The sequence below is a fragment of the Electrophorus electricus genome, chromosome 7 (assembly GCF_041902795.1).
Source record: "Electrophorus electricus isolate QZ-2024a chromosome 7, ASM4190279v1, whole genome shotgun sequence".
Classification (NCBI taxonomy): domain Eukaryota; kingdom Metazoa; phylum Chordata; class Actinopteri; order Gymnotiformes; family Gymnotidae; genus Electrophorus; species Electrophorus electricus.
In genome coordinates, this window is record NC_137503.1 from 27795461 (window position 1) to 27820220 (window position 24760).

Here is a 24760-nt window from a genome sequence, read left to right on the forward strand (position 1 = left end):
TGTGTCTCAATTGATATTAAGTTACATTGTAATATTTTAGTTATACAGGTCAGTTTCTGTTTGACTAGAAAGATCTAACTAGTTTTGTCTCCAAGTGACCTCTTAGCCTATACTATTATGGCCATTAGTTAAATATTGTCAATGGCCAAAGTATTGAAAGACAGTAGCCTATCAGTCTTTTCCTAAAAAATACTCATATAGGTAATAGTACATGTTTTAATCTAGGACATAGGTCACAAATCATACAGTTTAAAAGTATTCTCTGGGCATGCACCCTCTTGAGTAGCCTACTTGGCTTATAACATATAACTTTCTATTAGTTGCAAAAGAAGTACACATATAATTTATAACAATTATTTATTTTCTCTCAAAATGTATGTTTGAAAGGAAGAATACAGCAATAAATTGTATCCCATATGTATCCATGGAACCTAAAACAAGAAAACAAAATTATAAATTGTATTGTACTATTAATGCAGTTGTTCAACATTATGCCCCTGTAATGTGGTTGTTTACATTGAGACATGATAAACAACAAAACACATACAATCTTATAACTCTCCCAGCAGTATTGTATGGTTCCATGCTTGTTTAAATGTTTGGGGTCATGTGTTTCTATGTATCATCGATTCCTACTACAGTTAAGCTCATGACAAGTTATTGCAGACCTGTATGATTATCTAGCAAGAAACCAGTGCTGGTGCACACTACTCTATTACAGACAACAGATTTATGCTTTTTTTTTTTGTTACATTTTTTGTTCAAATAATTTTCATGGTAATTCACACAGTATGCTGAAAATGTGACGTTCTCGAGGTGTATGAGACCATTATGACTCATCAGCACATTTCTAACTGAGTCATATTGAAGACAGAAACCTGCCTACAAATGAAAGTAATTGTAGAATACTTTTGTCATAAAAAATGTCTGGCTCAAACAATCTCGAGTTTCTTTTGGGATCACTATCTATTCAGCAGCTCTGCAACATTGTTTTGCAATTGCCAGGCTGATTTGAAAGAAAGTAATGAGCTCATCGGGCTGGTCCAAAGGTTGTATTCAACTCAGATTTTGTGGCTCAAAGTTCATCCACAGTATGGGTGTGTGCCCATACAGTTGTTTATCCTATATACTGTCTATTAATGAGTGTACTGTCCTTAGTATGTCAACATGTTATAATCTTTGCAATATCCAGTCCCTCTAATCTTTGTCTTATGGAAGTGTTCTTTGCCATCAATATAGTATTTTTACAAACAAACAAAAATTACTTGAAGTAGGTCCTCATGTGCACAAAGGTTCCATTCAAATATTATCATGCTACAACCCAAAATAAATAAATAAATAAATGACTTGGTGGTTCTAGCATGTATTCTTTTGATGTGCCATTGAATAAAGTATTTTCATACAAAAATGTTTTGTTTCATAAAAAATTGGGTTAGAATATAGGGAATATAGAACTAGTATAATAAGCACTCATCCAGTTTAATAAGCAATCACAGAACTACAGTAGTGACAATGGACCATGCACCACCAAAACAGGGGCTGCTATAGTAGTAGTAAGTATAAGGTTGCTAGTTCAAGTCCTACCACAGCCAAGTTGGTCTGTTGGTACCCTGTGCAAGACTCTTAACCCTCAATTGCTCAAGTTGTATTCAGTCCTAGTTGTAAGTTGCTTTGGATAAAAGTGTCAGATAAATTAAATATATATAGCAGGATTTGACTATTAGTGTCATATACTGAAAATGCAGTCTCATTCATACAGATATTGTATCATTTAGGGAAGTATCATCACATTGAGTGTCATGGATAGGATTGTCTGGACATGTTCAAGACTTGTCAATGTCTGACTGAGCCCCATGTGATTTTAGATATATTTTGTGTTAATATTTATTAAAGGAAAACCCAACTGTCAGTCATTTGCATATAAAAAATAGTCAAAGCTTTGTAGCTTTCTAAAGGGAGAACAAACACATGATATACCATATTTATTTATGTTTTTTATGTTTATTTATGTTGAATCAAGAAAATAAAAGTCTTCAAAATAACTAATTTTATGGTCTGTATTTAGCTTTTAAATGCTGTTAGACTACAAACACCAGAAGCAATAAGCAAGGAATGTCTCAGTTTGTGTATTGTTTTGTGTTTTTAGTCAACTAAAACTGCCTTAAAATATAGTTATATTGGACATATATGGCTACAAATACATACCAGTGTAAAATAAACTGAACATAGCTATGGGAAAGAAATAAAGATGTAAAGAAGAACCTGCATGTATTCTAGAGCTGAACAAAATAATATATGCTGTGTATTATTTATGTAGTGTATATTATTTATGCAGTACATAACACATAAAGTAGGGTTGTAGTTTTAACTAGATGGCAAATAGGCATATTACAAGCATGTTTATTATTATAAGCCAGTGTAGCCTTTCTGCTTCCCTTTAATACTGAGCTCACATTAATATATCTTAGGAACTGAGAAGTCACACAACTACTGTTGTGTGTGTGTGTGTGTGTCTGTCTCCAGTAGGATATATTTACTTGGTTTTCAATGATCAAATTTTTAGTGCATGATTAGCCATCATTACTTGATGAATAAGGATCAAATGAGATTAAGAGTTTCTGATTATTGAGCAAGCTTTTGCAAACAGGATGAAAGACCTCACTCATGAAGTTTATTGTGCAACAACATCATAAATCAGTGCAATCAATATAAAGTCCTAGATTCTACAAGCAGTTCATCAAAGTACAATAATGAATATACTAGAGTGGTTTACATATGCTTAGTTTAATATAATTACAAAGCTTAGGCCCAAAGGAAAAAGGCAACTCTTATTCTGGTTAGCAGCTATGACCAGCACATTTCTGTTGGTAGAGCCAAGACCTCTTGCAGGAACATACCTAAGGATCAGTTCATGGAGGTATGATGTGGTAAGCCCATGAACCATTTAAAGGTTATTAAAATCCATTCTAAAAGACAAAGGCATCTAGTGCAGCTGTCTGAGAATAAATGATGTGTGTCAAATTTCATGCTACAGCGTTTTGCATTCCCTGCAAGATAGACATAGAGCTCTTTGTTAGACCAGAAAAAGACAATGAAAGTAGTCTGACAAGTTGACAAAAGCATATGTTTTCACTGTTGAGAGGATGTCTCTTTGGTTATGCGTTCTCAGAATGTTGTTTTGGAAAAAAAAATTACCTATATGGTTTTAAATTGTGCTATATGGTGCTGTCAAAGTAAAATTCAGGTTTTGACACAACCTTTAGTCTTTGCGTATAGATACTCTTAATGTGCCAGTGTATTTGCCATTGTCAATAACAAGAAATTCCAAGTTTTTCTATGTTTAGCTTCAGAACATTGACACATCCAGGATTTAAATGTCATCTATACAATCAAACAGGGAGTAAATAGACTTTTGAATATCTGTGTGACATTGGCAGCAAGGACAGAGAGTGAAAGTTGAGAGAATCTTTATTCTCAATAACAGCTCAACTTAAGTGGACTCAAAACAAAAAGCTGACAATGCAGCATTAATAGCTCAATGCCTTGAAACAAGAGCAAGAACACTGGGAGCTTGAGAACAGATACAGGTATGGTTCCAGGTGTAAGATGACTGGCAAAGCGCAGCACAGATGGCAGGTACCTGTGGGTTTAAATAGTAGGCAAACAAAAAAAGGGCAAACAAGGAACAGGTGTGTGCATTAACTAATAAGTTGGTGATTGGGACTGTGGCAAGTGTGTGAGTGAGTGGGTGTGTCCCTCCTGTGAGGTGCCTGGCGCATCATGACACCGTGGCTAGGGACATATACAGCTATGTACTGTCAGCGTACTGATGGGGAAAAAAAAATCTATTTATTAATTATCCTATTTAATGGCGATAGGTATAGATTTAAATATTCATAGTCTCAGAATTGAACCTTGAGGGACTCCACATTACAAAAAAAAAAAAATAAAAAAATCAAAAAAATCCCAAAACTATAAAACCATTAGTTGGATGAATGAGTTCCAAGCACAGAATCATTTTCACAGCCACTCAGGTAGCATTGTAATAATTAAAAACAGATCCAGAAAGATTTGTAATTATTTAAAAATGACATTGTAGTCAACAGTATCAAAATCTATGTTAGGATCAAAGTAATATTTAAGACAAGATGTTTTCAGTTCTTCTGCAGTTTTTTTTTTTGTGTGTGTGTGCTACTTGAAATAACACTTACTTTCATAACTATGAATTTTATTATTAATTGAAACTTCCAGTGACATATTTGTCTTTTCTGACATGGATTTCAGTGCTATTTATTTATTAGAATGTGAAAATAGCTGCTTGTCTTGCTGACTCTGCATTAAAATTTTATCTTAAAGCCATTTTCACTGTTGTTAAATATCCTGTTTGCTGTGTATTTCCTATAGCAAAATTAGCATTAAATAATGGTGTTTCACTTCTCTTTAAAAAGACTTGTGTAAGGTGGCATTATGCATTTCTTTGTCTTTATCAGAGATCTTGGTGGACTTTTACACACAAATTCAATTGCTAAATCATCAACGATTGAGTTTAATGTTTTTATAAGATATATTATTGCAGAAATACAGTGAAAAACATTTCACAGAGTAATATTCTTGTGAAAAAAGAAGGTATTTGAATGAAAAGATCAATGACCTCTCACTTGCCATGAACTGACCTCTGTTGTAACTTGGACAGCAACTGGGATCGGAAAAGAGCTTCAGTTTGCCTATCAGTGAACAATGTGCAGAACATACAATCTGCAGTATAAACAGGCTCAGAAAAGATACTTTGTTTCCTTTTGCAGAGCTCAGTGGTTTTTAGCTTATCACTGACAGTCCCACATGATCAGATGACTGCAAATTCATAAGCATTTGCATGACTCATCTCAAGTTTACCATGGAAGAAATGGTAATGGATAGGCTTACTGAAAGGTTACTTTTTCTTATGACTTCTCTTAATATCTCTCTAGCCTTTTGTAATTCATTTAAATCTTTGGTGACATCACACTCAATATGAAATGTGCTCATGTTCGAGTCCCAGTGAGCACTTAGAAAACATTTACATTTGCAGCATTTAGCTGACACTTTTATCCAAAGCAACTATGACTGCGTATTTTTGGGGGTTAAAGGCTTTGCTCAGGGGTCCAACAGTGGGGCGGCTTGAACCAGCAACCCTCCAATTACAAGTCAAGTACCTTAACCACTGCACTACACAGAATGGATACATATAATAAAGCATGTATACTTAACATGCATACAAATCACATAAGGCAGTAATTTGTCTAGCACATACCAGCTAATAGTTTAGTCTTTGACAATAGGGATTTTGCTCTGTGGTGTGTGATGCTCAGGTTTAAGGCTGAAAGAGACAGCATTCAATCACCAAACAGGACCTGCGTACTATTGGCTTTTTTCAGAAAGCAAAAACTTTTCCACATTATTAAACCATTATTATTAACTTTCTGACATTTACTGTACATGTTTTAATGAACAGACCTCTATTCATTTTTTTTTTTTTTTTACAAATGTTAAAAGACTAAGAAACCATACAGGAACTTAATGATTTAGCTTTCCTGCAATAGCAGATTAGACTTGGCACATGAAAATAAACTGTGTCCAGTCAAAATTATGTTGTTGCTTTTGACAACTGTTCAAGTGTTTTAAAATAGCATTTTATCCAGGTTTTGATACTGACTTTTTTTTACTGAAATAAGAGGACATTTCTTTGAATTAAACTGTGAACCAAATTGGGAAATATGTTATTGTCTGTTTGTATGTCTGTTTTATGAAGTGACTGAACTAAAAGTACCTAAAAACAGCTTATTACACTTCCAGCAACAAGGAGATTTGCTATTTTATTGAGAGCCCCAAAACCAACATTAAAAGGACTGTAAAGGACTGTTGTTAAAAGTCAATAAGATTCCTTTTGTGTATTCAAATAAGTAGCTAAATTAACTAATTAATAAAAATATCAAATATATGTAGTACATCTATATGACAGATACATAAATAATGTAACAATTTAATTATTATATATGTTAATCTAAAATGTCTCTTTGAAACAACCCTTATGAAACTATGAAAGCTCATTTTATGAAACAAGTTGCCTTTGTCCTGCCACAGAGATGATCATCTGAACTTTGGAGCAGACTACACTGTCTGCTCCTCTAATCTCACCTCCCTCCTTTGTGAAGCTTCTGTGATATATAAGCCCAGCAATAACAGTCAGAAATTAGTCTCCTTAGAGTACTCACCTGTGATTTAGAGGTAAGAGCTTTATTGAACCCACCATGGGGAATACTAAGATCTTTCTTCTGCTGCTTCTGGCCACCATTGTTTTGACTAGTAAGTAGCAGAGTTTATTATTATTATTATTATTATTATTATTATTATTATTATTATTATTATTATTATTTTGCTGATATTTAAGGAATTGTACATAGTGTCCTCTCTGTGTGTGTGTGTGTGTGTGTGTGTGTGTGTGTGTGTGTGTGTGTGTGTGTGTGTGTTTGTGTGTGTGTGTGTGTCTGTGAGAGAAAGAGAGATACTCAGGATGGATGGGAGATGGATGAGCAAAAAAAAAAAGTTTTTCCTCCTGTTTTCACTTCTCTTTAATATTTGTTTATGTATTTTTACATTTAAAAAATAGTTATTTTAATTTGAATATTATAATTTGTTGTAGATGCTCAGGATGATGATGCACCATGCCTTTGTAAGTACCTTGCATTATTAGGATTAAAAATTATTATACTTGCTATCCCAAAGATGACAAATTATTAAAGGTCTGAGGAACTTGCCATCAAGTAATAAATATAGAAATCAACTGAAGTACTGAATAAATGTATGGTCTATTAATTACAAACACAACTGTGAATCCAAAGGCAGAAATGTATTGCAATGCATACAAATACTGTAGAACAGTGATAATTATCTGTTAATTTTTTTTTTTTTACCTCCGCCTAGTGGCTAAACGATATAAAAGCCTTCACAAGTATGAGTATATTTATGAAACAGAGTCCCTGAATGCTTTAAATGGAGCCATCAATGGTCCCAGAGCCAGCTGCAAGGTATGTAGGCACCACCGAATCTCCTTCAGCTCTTGCAAACTCTGGACAAAATATCCCTGACACTTCTGGTATATTTATAGGTTGAAATTGAAGTTCCTGGCACATGCAATTATGTTGTGCACACGAAGGAGTGTACACTGAGTGAGGTCATCAACACTGATGCAGATGGAAGCCCAGTGTTTGGGCCAGCTGCTGACACAGAGACTTTTAAGGCAGAAATGGAGAAGTATGTCTGCTGATAGTTAAGTTATGCTGGGAGATTTAATGAGTGTTTTTCTGCTTCTGGTTAAGACTCCTCAACCTGAAGTGATTGTTGCTCTAATTTAAAGTTTCCTGGTTAAAGAAATTCATAGTTAAATTTTAATTACATCCAATCAAAAGTTTTCTTCCAAAGAGTTATTCAGTTTTAATTATCTTCATAAATCGGAAGAGCAAAAGACATTGCAATTAATTTACATGTTTACTACTACATTCCTGCAATCTCAGAAAGTGTGAAAGGTTTTTCTTGTGACTGTACATGTCTGAGACTAACAGTATAATATGAGTAGGAAGGGATATACAAGCATTGTGAAATCTAAGTGGGAAAACAAAAATTTTCTAATGCTCAATATAGCATATCTGGCCCTTCTTACTCAGAAATCCATTAAAGGTCACTGTAGAAGGTGATGATGACATCAAGCTCTTTCCTGAGGATAATGAGCTAATAAACATCCTGAACATCAAGAGAGGCATCATTTCTGCCCTTGCAGTTCCTGTGCTTGAAGAGGAGATGAACAAGAGAATGGTCAGTTGATAATTCCCTGGAGTCATGTGAAGGGGAAAATAGATATTACATAAGATGATCAGTGGATGAGATATAGTCATCGTTCATCAGATTACGACAAATGAAACTTTATATAACTAAATCCAACTTTGACCTTGTTTCCAAATCAGCCTACAATTTATGGTCTGTGCAAGACTGAAAACACTGTGAACATCAGGCACGACATTGCCACTGATATCACCATCAGTAGGGACCTGTCCAGATGTGACCATTTCAGGCCAACCCAGGACCACACAAGCCCTCTGGCTCTCATTACAGGCTTGGTGAGTTCTTTGGACTACACAAGGTGTTCTCTGAAGGGTAACAATTTTATTTGCAAGTGATTGTGCAATTATTTTGCAATATTACTCAAACTGAGTGTCTAGCATTACCTGTCTGTATTTTCTGGCAACATCTTTAGTTTGCATACTGTGTTAAAATACTGTCCTCTTCTGTCCTTCAGCACTACCCACTTGCACAGCTGATCAGGAGCAAACAGACATGCAACTACAAATTTGACAATCACCAAAAGCATATGACCTCTGGTGCTTGCACAGAGAACCACATCCTCTTGCCTTTCTCTCACAAGTGAATATATCAAACAACATCTCAAGGAAGGGTGTGTGATATATTTTCACACTTTCGATAATTGTCTCATACTTAATGTCTTGATTATCGACAGGGGTATCGGAGTTACCAATATTGGAAAACAGAAACTATCTCTGTTGGGAGTGACTGAGTACAATGAAAGAGTGTTTGATCACAGTAAGTAACAACTGAGAGGGATATTTGTTATGTCAAAAAATGTTAGTTAATAAAATGACGTACCATCATATTAACAAATGTACTGATTGCGCACCTTCTCTTCTCTGTTAGATGAGGCCAACATGAAGCCCCTTCACCTTGATGCCAGTGTTGATATGAGCCCAATTCAGGACCCAACTGTTGTCTTGGCCATTTTAAGGGAGCTGGCTGGACTTTCCCAAACCAACAATGGGCACAAGAGGGCTTACCTGGCTAATAGGCTGGTAGCTGTGATCCGCAAGATGAATACTAACGCTCTGTCTTTCACATTGCCAAAGGCCTTGGAGATCTCCCCATCACTGACCCTCCAGGCCTTGTTCCAGTGTGGCACCCCAGAATGCAGCAGTGCAATTATGCAAAGCCTGAGGACCACTGGTAGTATCACTATGGAAATTGATGCTGCAGTTTATGCCATGGGAATGATTCTCAAACCCTCACGCATCCTAATAAAGGAAATGCTAGACATGGCCAAGTTCAAGCCAAGCAAACTCATCTACTATGCTACCAGCAATGCTGTGAGGAAGTAAGAGAAATACACATGCACAACATTCTTGTAATGTACTGAACGTCTGATAAATAATTAGTTGCATAACTGTAAATTATCAACTAAGTTATTGGCTCTTATTTCTACTATTTTTTACTATATAATGCTAGGCTCCATAAGGCAGAAGGAAGAGTCACCCCTGAAATTGAGGCAGTGGCTAATTATTTCCTAGATGAGATTGGTGACTGTAAAGGTGACCAGGAGCAGATCTATTTGACCCTGAGGGTAGGTTTATTGTATTTTTATGTGCATTTAATGTTTTTCAGTGAAACACAAAACCTCAAATGGAAACTGACTAAATTAGTTGTAATATTTCATTTGAAAGGTCATTGGAAACATGGCTGCTGCTATGGGTGCTGCCAGCCCTGCCCTGATGTCCTCTGTGATCCAGTGCATTAACCATCCCACTACATCACCTGAAGTTCAGCAGGCTGCCATCCAGGTCTTCAGACTGACCCCTGTCACTGAAGAGGTACAACCTTGCCAACCATTGTACAGCAATGCTTGTTACTTTTGTAATACCCTTAAACCAATCTAACAATATTTTGTGCTTTATACAGGGCAGATTGGTGCTCATGCAGGTTCTCTTGGATAGAAAAGGCTCTGTGCAGAAGCGTGTTGCTGCTTACCTCATCCTTATGAAGGATCCCCAGCCTGAAGAACTCACTCAGTTGGCTGCAGCACTGCCTAATGAAGGAAACCTGCAGGCCAAGAACTTTATTATATCTCATGTCACCAATATTCTGAGCTCTACTGCAACAGAGACCAAAGAGTTAGTGATGCATTAAAAACACAAATACCTTAGTATGCATGAAAGTGAGCAGAGACCATTTACTGTATTTCAATGTTTTTGTTTTTTTTTTTTTTTCCTGGTACACACCTGTATTTAAAATCTACATTCACGCAAACTCACACTTAAAAATACTTATATTTCATTTAATCACAGGCCTGAAATCCTGCAGATGGTAAACAAAAACTTTTAACTTCACCTCTCTTCTTTGCAGAGTGAGACAGAAGATTCTTGATGCCTTCCAAAGAAATGAAGTTGGAAAGGTCATGGATCCCACCAAGTTTTCTCGCAGCTACAAGATTGGCTCTCTAGAGGGACACATGATTTTTGAGGAAGAAAGCAAACTTCCCAAGGAAGCCATGCTTGAAATGACCCTCAGTGCTTTTGGATATGACATTGACATGTTTGAGGTATCAATAGTTATAACATAATAGTTTATTCTTCATACCTATGAAATATATTTCTCATTTTCACAATTAATTCTTCTTATTTTAGGTTGGTATGGAGGCTAAAGGACTTGAGCCAACTGTCGAGGCCTTGTTTGGTCCTAATGGTTTCTTTCCTGATACTGTAATGAAAACCATTTACTATGCTGCTGATAAAATGCCTTCTCAAGTTAATGAGGTTCTAAAGAGCATGATCCCAGCCCTAAGGAATGACAGAAAAAAGAGACAGGTATTTCATATTTAACAATGTTCTTCACAGAAGATATGTTTGACCTAGTCATAGACCAGTATGTAATTTATGAGTCAGACAATCCAATTCTGAAGAACGGTGATATATGTTGGGGCCCTTACAATTAAAACTGTTAAATGGATTATATTGATTACCTCTCATTCTTGTTGTGGTTCTTTTTGTTCTTCTCTCCTGGTCAAGTTTTGTTCAGAGACAGTTCCATGGCTGATTTTTATGAACCTTTGTCTTTGTAGGTCTCTCAAAATTTAATAGAGGAAATCATCCAAAATGTCAACAAACTAACCAAGGACCTGAAATTTCAAGATAGCCCTGAAGCCATGCTTTATCTGAGGCTGCTGGGTGCTGAGCTTGGCTATCTTAAGACTCAGGATATGGAAGAGATGGCCTACTCTGTGATAAAGATGTTTGAGAACCTCCTTAAGATGTTCCCCAGTGATGTAAGTACAGTTTTACAGATCTTGAGTTAGGAAGTTTGTATAGAAGTAAATATGATGCTATTTAAAAAGCACAATGTCTTGAGGGTGACTGAAATTAACTCTCTAGTCAAGTAGCTATGTAATAGAAAAAAAAATCCAAAAACTGCTCAATTGCAAAGATAATTAGACATGAGGTATAACTCATAACTGTAACGAATATGCTGACCCGAGTGCCAATGGGCGTGGAGCAGGATGCACAGACTCCCTCGATAAAGTGAATAATTTATTAACGAAAGACGTGTACAACACTGGTGGCACTCATACACAACATTAACAAAAGACATGACTTCCATAGTTAACAAAACACACAACGCAATAACAATTAACAATGACTACATACGTGTTTAATATATAACAGCAGACTAACAATGACCAACACCATACACACACTAGCGGAGATTTAAATAGACGCGCCATGAAACCCCGTGCAGGTGCGCGCAATCACAAAAGACATGGCCACAAACAAGGTGAACCCTCCTGCACGTGGTCGTACCACGTGACTTGGGGGGGGGGGGGCGTTGTGGGGGTGGCGCGTCCCGTGACAATAACACATTTATAAACACAAAATTTGTTACACATCCTTATTTTGTCTGTAAAGCTTTTTTCAAAAGACTACTGAAAAACAAGTATACTTGCTTTAGATTGTGTCTATTTTTTAAGTGTTAATTTAGGAAATATGCACTTTTCAAATACTCAGTGTTTGGATTACATTTTTATGTATTAAGATGGAGTCAAGCAGAATGTGATTCATGACTGTTTATCTCTTTTATCTCAAATTTCAAAACCACAGAAGTATAGATAGACTATAGATGTTGGTAGCTATATTTCACTTAGAAAGGAAAATTCAGTGTGTATAATATTTATTCTCTAATTGACAGTTCATCAAGAGTTTGCTCTCAAGTGTTGACAATGAACTTTTCATTCATTACATCTTCATGGATAATGAATTCTACCTGCCCACTGGCATGGGTGTCCCACTGAGAGTTGCTCTGTCTGGCATCTTTACCCCCGGGATCAAAGGAGGATTGAGAATTCTGCATGATAGCGTAAATTAAGCAAAATGTTCTTTGTACCTTTCTAAAATAATCAAGTATCTATTTAATGCTTGGGTTATGCCAATATGCATCTACTACTATGCCCTTGATTTAATTTACAGGGTGAAATTGCTTTCATGCCATCTGCTGGTGTGGAGTTTGTGACTGAGATTGGTGCTCACCTCCCAGATTATGTTCACTCTGGCCTGGAGGCCCACACCAACATCTACCATGAGAGTGGTCTAAGAGCTAAGGTTTCTATGACCCACAGTCAGATCAAGCTGACCATCCCTGCTATTGACAGCCCATCTAAGATCATCAGTGTTACGTGAGCTAATATAAAAAAACTGTTTAAAATATCTTTATCTGTGTCCTAATTTTTATTACATTGTCAATATATTCAAATATTATTACATAAACTAAGCATAACTCTTTATTATTTTTGAATATGTTTAGCAACTCCCTGGTGTCTGTTGCTGGTGCTCAAATGAAAACAATTCCTGCCATGGGGGAGTCTGTTGATGTGGAAAAATGCACTCTTCTCATCCCGGGTCTGAAATGCTGTAGTATCCTTGTATACTCAGATGCCAGGTTAAATGATGCCTCCCCATATTTCCCCCTCACAGGTGATAGCAAGTAAGCATAAACTACACTGGATCTTATTATTGTACACAGTTTTATTATCGCCAAACTGTTTTTTATCTGTATGCTGAACAAGCTCTTTATCTGCCTAGAATGGCCATTGAACTACACCCTGCTGGTGAGATCTCTGAGTATACTGCCACTATTAAGTATGCACACAAGAAGAAGGTTGACAAAGTAACAATTGATGTGAAAGCTGAGGGTAAGACACAAAATAACTGTTACAAATCCACCAAAAATGTATTAAGCCTTTGAATCTAAAATCGTGTTATTTCTAACTTCACTGACTCCAGGAACACCCTTTGGGGCCTCAGCTAGCATGATGTTCAACAGAAAGAATTATATTGTCTCTGCTGGTATTGAGATCCCTGACTATGACATTGAGGCTGGAGTTAGAATTGGTGATGTTAACCTGAACACTAAGGACAAAGACAAACATTCCATACAGATTGACCTTCTAAACAAAAATATCATCCAGGCATCACTGATTGGCCAGGCAAAGTGCGTATATGCAACAAAACTGACCTCACATCTGTTTATGTATGGAATTCTCACCAGACCTAAAAATGTAAATCCTCTCTTCTAGGATTGAGGCACTGAAAGATGCTATGCTGCAGGTACAGCTTCTTGTCCCTTCTCTTCAGACTGATGCAAAAGTGACTGCCAGTCTTAATTGTGCAGAGGATTTGAGAGTGGAGCTTAAGAGTGACTTCAGATTCCTTGAGACCTCTTCTGTGCAGAAACTCACTCTGGAATATGGTACCTGTTTGATAAGTTTCACATCAATAATCTAACTCAAAGAGGGCTGTTGTAATGGTGATAGGAACTGCTGTCCTGAAAACCAATTACTGTGGTTCAAGAAAGATATTTAAATATTGTTCTGTTTTAGATGATGAGAAAATCAAAGCAGAGATCAAGTCAGATGTGAATTGTGAAACTCAGAACATCACTCCCAGACTTGATGCAATGAAAGCACAGCTAAGTGACCTCCTTGATCAGCATATTGGCCAGGCAAAAACGAACATCCGTGATGTGTGGACCTCAACAATTGAGGTAAGTTTTCTTTCTAAATTTTCCCTAATTCAATTAAAGATGTGAAAAACTACTTTAAAAAAAGAGAGGAAATACAAATTAGCCAGTCTTCAATTTCAGAACAAGTAGTCCAATTAGTTTTCACAGAAATCTAAAACAAGAGGCCAGGCTCATGTATTGAATACCAAACCAGTTACATAAAGTTACCAACTAGTTACCAAACTAGTTAGACCCAAAACTAGTTACGTAAAGGACCATTTTAAAACACCTCTAAACATTAATTTGCTTCCTTTCTTAGCAGTGTATTTAACACCTGCAGTGTCTTGTCAGACAGTATATTGTCTTTTTATGTTTACATTATAGGAAGCTATATTGGTAACTCTGTGTCTACAAATTATATAATATATAACAAAGTTGGACCCTGTGTAACCTAAGTGCCACACTTCCTGTTACCTTTTTAGGTTACAAATACCTATCTTGAAGCTTGTAGGATCCCATTTCTGGAAAACATAAGAGTCCCTGCCTTGACAGAAATTAATCTCCCTGAGAGGCTATTCTTGAATATGTAAGTGAAGAAATTATTTAGTGAACCATTTTTTTTGGTTTGCTTATTGTATTATCCCATGACAACAAAATTAAAAGTAATATTAATCAAATCTGTCTTTTATGATTAAAAGCAAATAACTGTTATGTACTAATATTTACCATACTCTATTAAAATAATAACACAAACTTTCTTTGAACAGTGAAGCTGGTGCCAAGTACCACTTTGGTGATCGATACGACACCATTATCTTCTCTGTACCTTTTGGTGGTAAATCTTCTAGAGATCTGAACTTCCCTCCCGCTCTCACCACACCAAAACTGGCTGTGCCTCAGCTTGGTCTAGAAGTTGCCTCCATTAAAATTCCTATTCCTGAGATATTTGTCCCTGAGACATTGACTGTATCTCTCCCCCTTTTTGGAATGGCAATATTGACGGGTAAGCTTAGTAGCAACCTCTATAACTTGGAAGCAATTGCGTCTGCTCTCAGCGAACCTGCTCAGCACCAAAAATATTCTGCCAAGGTTGAAGTAACTGGAACAAGCCCTATGGATCTCCTCTCTCTTAGAATTAAAGGTCTGTAAATTTTGTGGAACTGTTTAATTCTATTTATCAGTTAATGAGGTCTACAATCTGGTTAAACTTGATAACTTGATCACTAAAATACATTTGTCTTTGCACAGGATTTGGCCTGCTTACTGGAACCTCACATGATACTCTAAAGGCAGAGATAAGCAGCGCAGTCAACCACAAGTTCATTGATGCAACACTCAGCATCACTGAGGAAATTGCAATGGTGGAGAAGATCAGTATAAAATCAAGCAGTAAAATTGAAGTCGCCAGTCTCTATGATGCAAAGTTCTCTATGGAGCATACAGGCCAAGTGGGAGTCAATACAAAAGAAATCTCTGGGGATTACAACTTGAAGGGATCCTTTGTGAGTGGCCCTATTTATGGTGATGCAACCCTCACACAGTCACTTATTTTACTCCCATTCAAGCCAGAGGCAAGGATTCATTCTTCAGTAAATGTAGATTCAACACCTTTCCAGGCTAAGAATACCTTTATAGCAACCTTCGCTAATGGAGAGCTGTCAGTTCAATCAAACACAGCTGCATTTGAGGATAGATTCATGCACATTGCTGAAATCACATTCATGGAATCCAAGTTTGCTGCAAAATCAAATACTAAGGCATTTGCTCTGGGCTGGCAGGTACAAAATATTGCTGAATTCGGTGTTGGTAGAGATGTCAACATCAAAATTGAGACCAAAACCAGCCTTTCAAACATTCCCCCACTGCATGAAAATTTCATCAATTCCCTGATTATTGCAACTGTGGATGGTAATGGTTTAGTTGTAAAGAGTAATGCTTCTGGCAAGATAGCTGATTACAAAGCTAACCATAAAGCCAGCCTCACTTTGAACAGAAATGGTCTGACTACCAATGGTATTACCTCACTGAACAGCCGATTGACTCTGAAGAACACTTTCACTGGTAACCTTGATTCTTCTAAGGCTTCTCTATCAGTTGAGACAGAGGGGAAATTTGCTGGTGTCTATTTTGGTAATGCCAACTCTTTGTCTGCCTCTATGTCCTCTGTGGCTTTAACTTCTAAGTCTGATGTCACTTTTGCCCAGGATTTGTGGTACCGATATGATATCGCTGTTCAGGCAGAGCCTTACTCTGCTACTGTGATCATCAACAACGACCTGAAGATTCTTCCTATCAGAGTAAACAGTGAAGCTGTGTTTAAAGTAGGACCTTACAAAGTTGATCTGATGGGTAATCTGAAGCTTGGCTCTGGTACAGAGGAATTGAAACACACCTATGAGATCAGGTATGCAGAGTTGACAGCAACCGCTAAGTGCAGTACCACTGGAAAACTCTTGGGAGCTCATATGAGCCACAACACTGAAATGGAGATTTCTGGACTCAGTGCCAGGATCAACAACAATGCTCGCTTTAATTCCCAACCTGTCCGATTCAGCACCACCCTCCAAGCTACAGCTGTTCCATTTAGCTTCAACATTCATGCCCTTGCAAATGGTGATGGAGAGCTGTACCTGTATGGAAAGCAGAGTGCTCAGGTCTATACTAAGGTCCTTTTGAAGGCAGAGCCACTTGCCCTTGCACATTCTCATGAATGCAGGGTCTCAACCACACATGAGCTGAACGGTGGTGTCAATATTGAGACTAACTTTGACAATAAGGTTGACACTCTGCTGACACCTTCTGAACAATCAACCATAGTAAAAGTGAATTCTAAGATAAACAGCCTTGTGATCGATCAAGAACTCAGTGCTTATAACAATCAAGAGAGGATTGGACTGGAAGTGTCTGCTGCTAATGAAAATAAAGAATATTCTTTATCCGCTTTTGTGAAGTATGATAAGAATGCAAACAACCATATCATCAACTTGCCATTTATTGAGGGTGTGCCTGTGGTCCTGGATAGCATCAGAATAACATTAGTAAATATGGCTGAGGCCTTGCACAATTACATAAAGAGAGAAGACGTCATCATTGAGATTCAGACCCTTCTACAGCACTTCAGTCACTTTGTGACTGACCTGAATTTTGAGGAACGCACTGTCAAAATTAAACAGGACCTGATTACACTCATTCAGGACTGTGGTATCACAGTTGAGGATCTTGAGGCCTCTATGATGAAACTGAAGACTGTAGTCCAGAATATTATGGCTGACTTAGGTACTCATGCTATTGAATTGGAGGGAATTGTGAAGGAAATGATTGAGAGTGGAACCCTGTCTGACACAGCGGTCCAGAAGCTAACCAAAGAGCTTACTGCCCTCAATGAGAAATATAACATCATTGGTATACTCATTTCTGTCATCGAAGCGATTGAGGATGTGATCAAACAGATTAATATGATGAAAATAAAGGAAAGCAGTATGGCCTTCTTGTATGATCTTGATGAACAATATACCATAAAGGAAAAGCTAGAGCAGTTTTTGAGTGAATTGAAGCAGATGGCTGCAAATTTTGATGAGGCCACGTTTATTGAAGATATGGAGAACTTAATCATCTCAGTCAATATTCATACTTACACAGAGCATCTGATTGCTAATTTTCCCACTGAGGAGATTAGCAAGGTGGTGGATACACTAAAAGAGTTGATTACTGAATTGGATGTCCTTGAGAAGTGTAAGATTATCTGTAGCAATGTGAGAGAATTTCTTCTAAAATATAAGGTTGATAAAAGAATTAAAGCATTTCTGGATAAGACTGTGGATCTAATCAAGATGTTCAAGATTAATGAAACAGTTCGAATCCTTGCTAACACCCTGAAATCCATTCAGACCCCTTTCACACATATGATGGATGATGCCATCAGCTATTTGAAGAAAAATGAAGTAAAGCAAATGCTTGAAGATCTGAATGAGAACCTTGATGTTTTCATCAAAAGGATGAGGTCATTCAATTACAACTTATTTGTGGATGAAGCCAATCAAAAAATCATTGAATACACAACTGGAATTAACAAGCTTATTATGTCACTTGAGCTCCCTCAAAAGCTTGAGGCGTTGAGAGAATTCATTAACTATGCCTTGATGTCTGTATTTGCTTTATTAGAAGAGCTGAGCGCAGTCAAAGTCACAGATGTCATAAGTCTATTGAAAAACATCATTGATAACGTTATCCTTGATGACATTAAAGAATTTGCTAAAACTATAAAGCAGAAAGTTACTGATATGGACCTCAGAGAAGACATTCTCCAGGCTTTGCAGTATGTGAGTGATATGTATACCAAGGGCCTCAGTGTTCTCACTGATGCATTGAATGATATTGTTGAGGTTGCCAAGAAAGTCCTTGGTGATCAACTAATTTTCACAGAGCTGAAACAAATCTTTGAGGGAGTTGTCAATGGCCTGAAAACAGCGGAACTTGAGCTTCCTTCTTTTACTGTCCCACTCACTGACCTTGCCATTCCCTCTACAAAATTCAGTTTGCACCAACTGCAGGAAGCTGGATTCCCAAAACAACTCGACTTCCCACGGTTCACTATTCTGGGATTTCACACTGTTCCATCAGTTACCATCACATGTGCCGATATCAAGCAGAGAGTTATAGATTTAATTAACTTCATTATTAACTTTGAAATTGAAATGTTCTATAATAATGCTTACATTGGAGAACTCAGAATATACTACTTGCCAAACCTTTCTGCCATTACTCTGCCAAAGATAACTTTTCCAGAGATTTCCTTCCCTTCTATCCCCAAATTAAGTGGTAAGCATTTCCTTGACGTTCCTCTTCAGATTCCTGAGATCAAGCTGCCTAAAATCCCCAATGCAATTGTGGTGCCTGCCTTTGGAAAGTTCTACAGTGTAATCAACCTTCATTGCCCCTTTTACACCCTCAAGATCACTACTGAAATTCAGAATTCAACTGAAAATGAACAAATGCACCATTTTACAGCATTTATTACCTCTGTTGGTAAATCTCCTAGCTTTGATATTCTCAGCTATAATCTAGATTCCACTGCCCATATTGGTATCCCGAAAATGAGCCGTGTGGTTATTGCAGAGACCTTAAAGTTTGTACATAGTACCCTGACTGTTGAACACCAAGCATCAGTATCCTTCTATGGCCTCGCTGCTCAGGCTACTGCCCAGACAACTGTGAAGGCAGTTACTACACCATACAAGGCAGACATTGTTAACAAAGCTTTTTTTGCTGTAGAATATGGAATGTCAGCATCTCTTGATACATCTTACAAGCACCAAGTGGACATTCCCTTCCTTTCACTGACCAGCGAGGCTGCTCTGACACAGTCAGCAGTTACTTCACAGAAAGGTACCAGTATCAAACTAACTGTTGCAAATGTAGGCACTGGCAAATACACTATTCTTGACTACTCTGATGAAGGCACCCACAAGAGTGAACTAAACTTTGCTATGGATTTAAAAAATGTAAAACTCACCTTTACCACTAATACAGATAGTGCCACACTGAAATTTAAGGAGACACTGAAGGTTGAATCCACTGAACTGAGCTACATTAACTTCCATGGCCAAATTGAGACTAAAGCTCCATTCATTATGAACAGCCTCGTGGTTGCATCTGGAAATGCTCAACTTCGAGATATGAAGGTGGAGGTTCATGCAAACCACAGCACAGAACTTAATGGACTTGTAAGTGGTACCCTTTTCAATTCTATTAACATCATGGCATGTCCTACTCAGATCACTGCTCATTTCAAGAACAAAGGTAATGGCAAAATCAGTCTTCAAGAATCCTTCTCTGCCCAGATTGATCTTCAGAATGACTATGATGTTATTATCAACACCAAAAAGCAACACATCAACAGCATGGCAGATGTGCACTTCAACCAGCACAAATATAGCTATAACTTCACAGTTGACAACAACAAAACTGAGACAGGTATTTATGCTGTGGTAAAAGGAGAGACTGACCTTAAATTCCTGACTTTTCCTATCAGCATTCCAGAAATGGTGTTACCAGTATTCAATTTTAAGATCCCAGCCATCAATGAGTTCAACTTGTATGAATCTACTCACCTTAAGAACCTTTTGACTACTACCAAACAAAGCATTGAAATGAGTGCAAAAACTGTGTACCAAAAAAGCAAGTTTGCACCAATTGACAATCTTGGCATTATTAGTGTTCCTGCTTTTGGTAACCTATTTTCTGAATTTTCTTTTAAATCCGCAATTTTTAACCTAAATGCCAATTCAAGAATAAATGGAGATGATGACCTTGTCATCTACATCGCTGCCACGTCCGCCTCCATCCTTCAAGCACTGAACGGCAAGCTTGAAGGGACCAGCAGTCTAACATCAAAAAGAGGACTGAAATTGGCTACTGCTTTATCTTTGGAAAATGCTCACATTCAGGGAATCCATGAAAGCTCTATAATTCTGAACACAGATAACCTGGAGGCTGCAGTAGCTGTGACCACAGTTGCAAAGCTGAACCTGCCCATCCTCACCTTTGATGTTAACTACAAGATGCTTGCAAACACCAAGGTACAACCAAATGCTGCATCCACACTGACAGTCAAACACACATTTGACCTTCCTTTTATCAAAACTGCTGGAAGTGGCAATGTTGAACAAACCTTGAAGCTTGCTGGAGCTATTTCCTTTATTGCTGTTGAGTCTACCACAAAGGCTAAAATTGATGGAACACTTTTAGGAACTGGCACTATGAAGGGAGGTCTGGATAATGATGCAACTATCTACATGAATGGTGAAAGGTGGCGTTCCAAAGTGAAGACTGTTGGTAATATAAACGTTAATCATGGAGATCTCAAACTACAGTTTGGTGTTGATGAAAATCTGGACTTCGAGGCAGCCCTTTACCATGTGTACAATGTTCTCAGTATTGTTTCCAACAATGAAGTTAACATTGCATCCTTTTACACAAAGGGTACACATGTTACTAAAGCCACAATTGATTTGGATCTAATGGGTTCCTTGGCTGCTGATGTGGAATTTGACCTGTCTCAGCCAAGCTCTCTTGGTGAACTCATTATGTATGAGAAGACAGTTGTTGATTTGAGATTCTCCAAGCAGAAGATTTCCTACCTCACAAAAATAGTCTCTCCAGTGCACACCACAAATATTGCTGTAAATGCAAATGGCAATGCACCAGTCTATAAAATTGATTTCACATCCTCAGCTAAATCTCCATTTCTGCTCCTGGATTATGATCTGGACAGTAAGTATTTTTAAGACATTAAATTCATTAAAGATGATGAGCCATGTTTACTACAAATCTTCCCCCATTTTCCTTTTTATTAATCAAACCATTAATTCATTTTGCATTTAACATGGTCATATTGTTTTGATTTGTATGTGAGTGTTAAAATGCATTTAATCGATCACACTATAATTTGTGCTTTGGTGCCTTGATTTGCAATAGGTTATATCAGTACTGAAATGGAGAAAGAAGGACTCAAAACAATAACCAAGGCTTTCCTTGAACATGATGATTTTACATTGGACTTTATTAGTATTATTGCCTTAAGGTAAGATTCAGTTCAATTCAGTTGTTTTTGTTAAAAATGTACTGTCAGTATATGTATACACAAGTGTATGGAATACTGTATTGCAATTTTATATTACCTCAGGTGCAGCATCAACATACAAAATAGCATTTTGTTTTATTTATGTTCAATATGTATTAAATAGATATATTTATTTACAAAATAACTTTAAAAATTGACATGGTATCATCACTTTTTCTTTAGCTGTATGAATAGTAATCATACATCTTTATAAATTGCATTTTAGTGATCCTAGCCACACACTGAATGTGAACATCACCAGCCCAACTTTCACTGACATGAACCTTCGATATTCTGCTCGCAAAGATGGAATCAGTGCTTCAGTTTCCACCCCATCTACAGGCTTTCTTGGTTTTCAGCTTCAGGGCAATGTTTCATCTGAGTTAAATGCACGTCTCTATGGCCGTTATGTGGTTAGTAACTTTTAAAAATCATTTCTATTTAACTTTATAATTGATTTATTGTGTGCACATTGGCTGCTGCTTTTCATTGGTGTATGAGTGACTGTAAAAGCTAGTATATACATGTCTGTAAAGCATCACTGAGTATGAGAAAGGAACTATATAAATGTAAATAATAATAATAATAATAATAATAATACACAATTTATATTTTCTTTGCCCTAATTGCTGTTTTTCTTTACAGTCTATGCCTGAAAATGATGTAGACATTCTAATCATAAGGCTTGTTACAATGGAAGATGAAAAAATATTTCACACAGATTTCAGGGAGGAAGCACCCAGTGAGTTGATCCGGGGCTTGCAGGCGAGGATTCCTGCCATCACTTCTGCCATTACTAATTTTGCTGAAAAATATGGCATTGTGAGTGTCATCAAAAGACTGAGGACAGCCATTGTCCATGGCATTACTGAAGCTTACACTGCTGCTTCCAGTCATTCTCTTAATCTTAGCCAGTTGTCTATCCTCTACAGAAATATAATTGTTCAGTACCAGAAGGCCATTCAAAGTCTACTTAATGCTGTAGTCAAATTCCTGAGGGAAACCCAGATCATACTGCCTGGGATGGATGAAACCACTTTGCCTGAGATATGCCAGAAAGTCATAATGAATGCTGCCATAGTGATGGAACAGATTGTGAAGGCCATCACTGACAACCTGGATGCTTACCTCAATTCCATTTCTGAAACCATTGATACTGTCCAAGTTCACCTGCCTTATGGTGAGGTCATAACTGGAGAGCAGATTTTTGATTATGTGAAGAGAACCTTGAAGAATGCTCTGACCCACACTGTGAACATTCTAAAGCATATGGAGAGCCTTGATGTTGTTCTTGAGAGACTGAGCCACACCCTCCAGCAGGCTGTTCAGAAAGCACAGGATTTTGTTGATACCATTGAATCTGATATTATCGATGCTGCTGTTGTGTACATCAATATATATTACATTAATATTGTCATCATGATCAAGAACTGGATTAAGAAAATTGATGCTGTGCTGACCATTGATGAGTTGAATGCAACTGCAGAGTTCTTATTGGATCTTATCCATGGTTAATAAGCTCAGTGATGAAAAGCTTCCAACAGAGCCTGAAGCCTTGTTTAAAATTCAGGATTTTGATCTCAAAATTGAGCTTGTTTTCCTCTCAGTGAGAAAATTGGTCTGAACGAACTTTCTTAGTGAAGGGCAAATGAAGTGCACAATTAACTCAAGAACCATATAAACATGTAATACATGAAATCAGTGCTATCTGGCACACCTTGATAACATTCCATTTTATTCTGTTTGTGTAAATGACAATTCATATATCGGCATCTTTGTTTACCTCTATCACTTATGTCCAAAACACATAATGGAATGATTTAAACACAATAAAAACCATGTTTTGTGCAGTGAATTGTATTGTTATTGTATTAACAATTGTTTTACAATTTAATTCAATATAACTTAGTATGAATAACCCACATCTGGAGACTAATTACAGTATATCTGTCAAACCTACAGTGCAATTACAGCTCTCCAAATGTGAATCTCAAATATAGCTGGAGCAGTGTTAACTATAAATTATACCTGAGAATACACTGCTGTGAATGAAGATCTTGTTATATTATTATATTAGTCAGAACATAAAATTGTAATGTATAAAAAAAATGCAACGTTTGGACTTGAACCAAGAACTCTACTATGTTCTCAGGATTTCCATCACCAAATTTCCATGTCTCTTCTGTATCAGTTTTTTAAAAGAATCCAACCACCAGTGGTCCTGGAGAGAAATGGACAACTGGAGATTTATGATAGCAAATGGTTACCATTCACAATTTGCTCTAGTTTGTAATTGTTCGCCTATAAAATACATCTAGAAGTTAGGCATCAGGCGATCGGCCATCAGCCATAGAGGGATAATCCATAGCATAAAGGAGGAAAGCTAAGTCTCATGGATGGAACTAACACAAGAACAATAGGGAACAGGTAGGAGGGGGCATAACTGATGATGAGTAGGATGACAACTATGAGGGCTGGAGGGTGAGAGCAGGCAAGGCAGAGAGAGTGACAGCCAGGGATATAGGAGGATATACAGACATGCAATATAGGGGGTTCTCATAAATAATAAGTGATCTTATATCCCAACATTATCTAACCAATAAAGTATCAGCAAATCTTACAACAGAATGCCAGGACTTATGACCATGATCTAAAACTCTGAAGAGGGTGGCACATACAATATGACCATAATCCAAAAAAAAAAACCAACAACAAAAAAAAAAGAGTAAATAAACAGCTCACTAATATATATTAATTTAGAATTGCTTAATTAAAGTCCCACTGGAATGCAATCTGAAGCAGGTCACACCAGCACGATGGTTGAAAAAATACATGTCCTGAAACAGTTGGCCAAATTGGCCAAAATGCCTTCTATTCACTGCACTGGACTGATCAGCAACTGTGGAAATAATTTAGCTGAGGTTATTAAAGGCTAAGCACCACATAATGGACCTCCCTGAAGATTTCACGTTGTCTTAGCTACTGAAAAAAAAAGTGAATTAAAAAGAAAATAACCTGCTCATTTCTTTAAAAATTCCGAATTAATGTAAATTGATGGGAAAACCCGAAGTCGCTCCGGAAATTCCAGAAAGTTGCAGTGATGACACTGGTGGACAGCAGTGAACAACGCCATGACAAACAGCATAATAATGACTTTGACTGCGAATTTTCCACTTCTGGTTCTTAAAATATTTTTAAATGTACCGAATCTGCGGTGACAATGGGGCTGACTGTATATAATAACAGTGAAATTCAATCATTTATATTTGAGCCAGA

At 37.1% G+C, this 24760-nt stretch overlaps 1 protein-coding gene across 1 annotated transcript; it reads left to right on the top strand.

Moving 5' to 3' along the window:
• Positions 1-6276: 6276 nt before the first annotated feature.
• On the top strand, positions 6277-23304 carry apobb.1 (apolipoprotein Bb, tandem duplicate 1). Its single transcript, XM_081718516.1, has 28 exons — positions 6277-6342; positions 6680-6709; positions 6961-7064; positions 7145-7290; positions 7701-7848; positions 7998-8150; positions 8330-8454; positions 8549-8631; positions 8743-9193; positions 9325-9439; positions 9540-9686; positions 9775-9986; positions 10219-10414; positions 10500-10679; positions 10934-11137; positions 12055-12222; positions 12333-12538; positions 12667-12846; positions 12945-13054; positions 13146-13357; positions 13446-13611; positions 13742-13905; positions 14346-14449; positions 14631-15004; positions 15112-21135; positions 21340-21445; positions 21711-21897; positions 22130-23304. Exons 1-28 carry the CDS (start codon positions 6288-6290, stop codon positions 22997-22999), a joined length of 11220 nt encoding a protein of 3739 aa, XP_081574642.1. The 5' UTR covers positions 6277-6287; the 3' UTR covers positions 23000-23304.
• Positions 23305-24760: the final 1456 nt, after the last annotated feature.

Excerpts from the sequence above, each read along its gene's own strand:
- apobb.1 (XM_081718516.1), top strand. The coding sequence starts at position 6,288 with ATGGGGAATACTAAGATCTTTCTTCTGCTGCTTCTGGCCACCATTGTT. Across the intron at positions 9,987-10,218 it reads ACTGCAACAGAGACCAAAGA|AGTGAGACAGAAGATTCTTG; the intron begins GTTAGTGATGCA and ends TCTTCTTTGCAG. Across the intron at positions 14,450-14,630 it reads GAGAGGCTATTCTTGAATAT|TGAAGCTGGTGCCAAGTACC; the intron begins GTAAGTGAAGAA and ends TTCTTTGAACAG.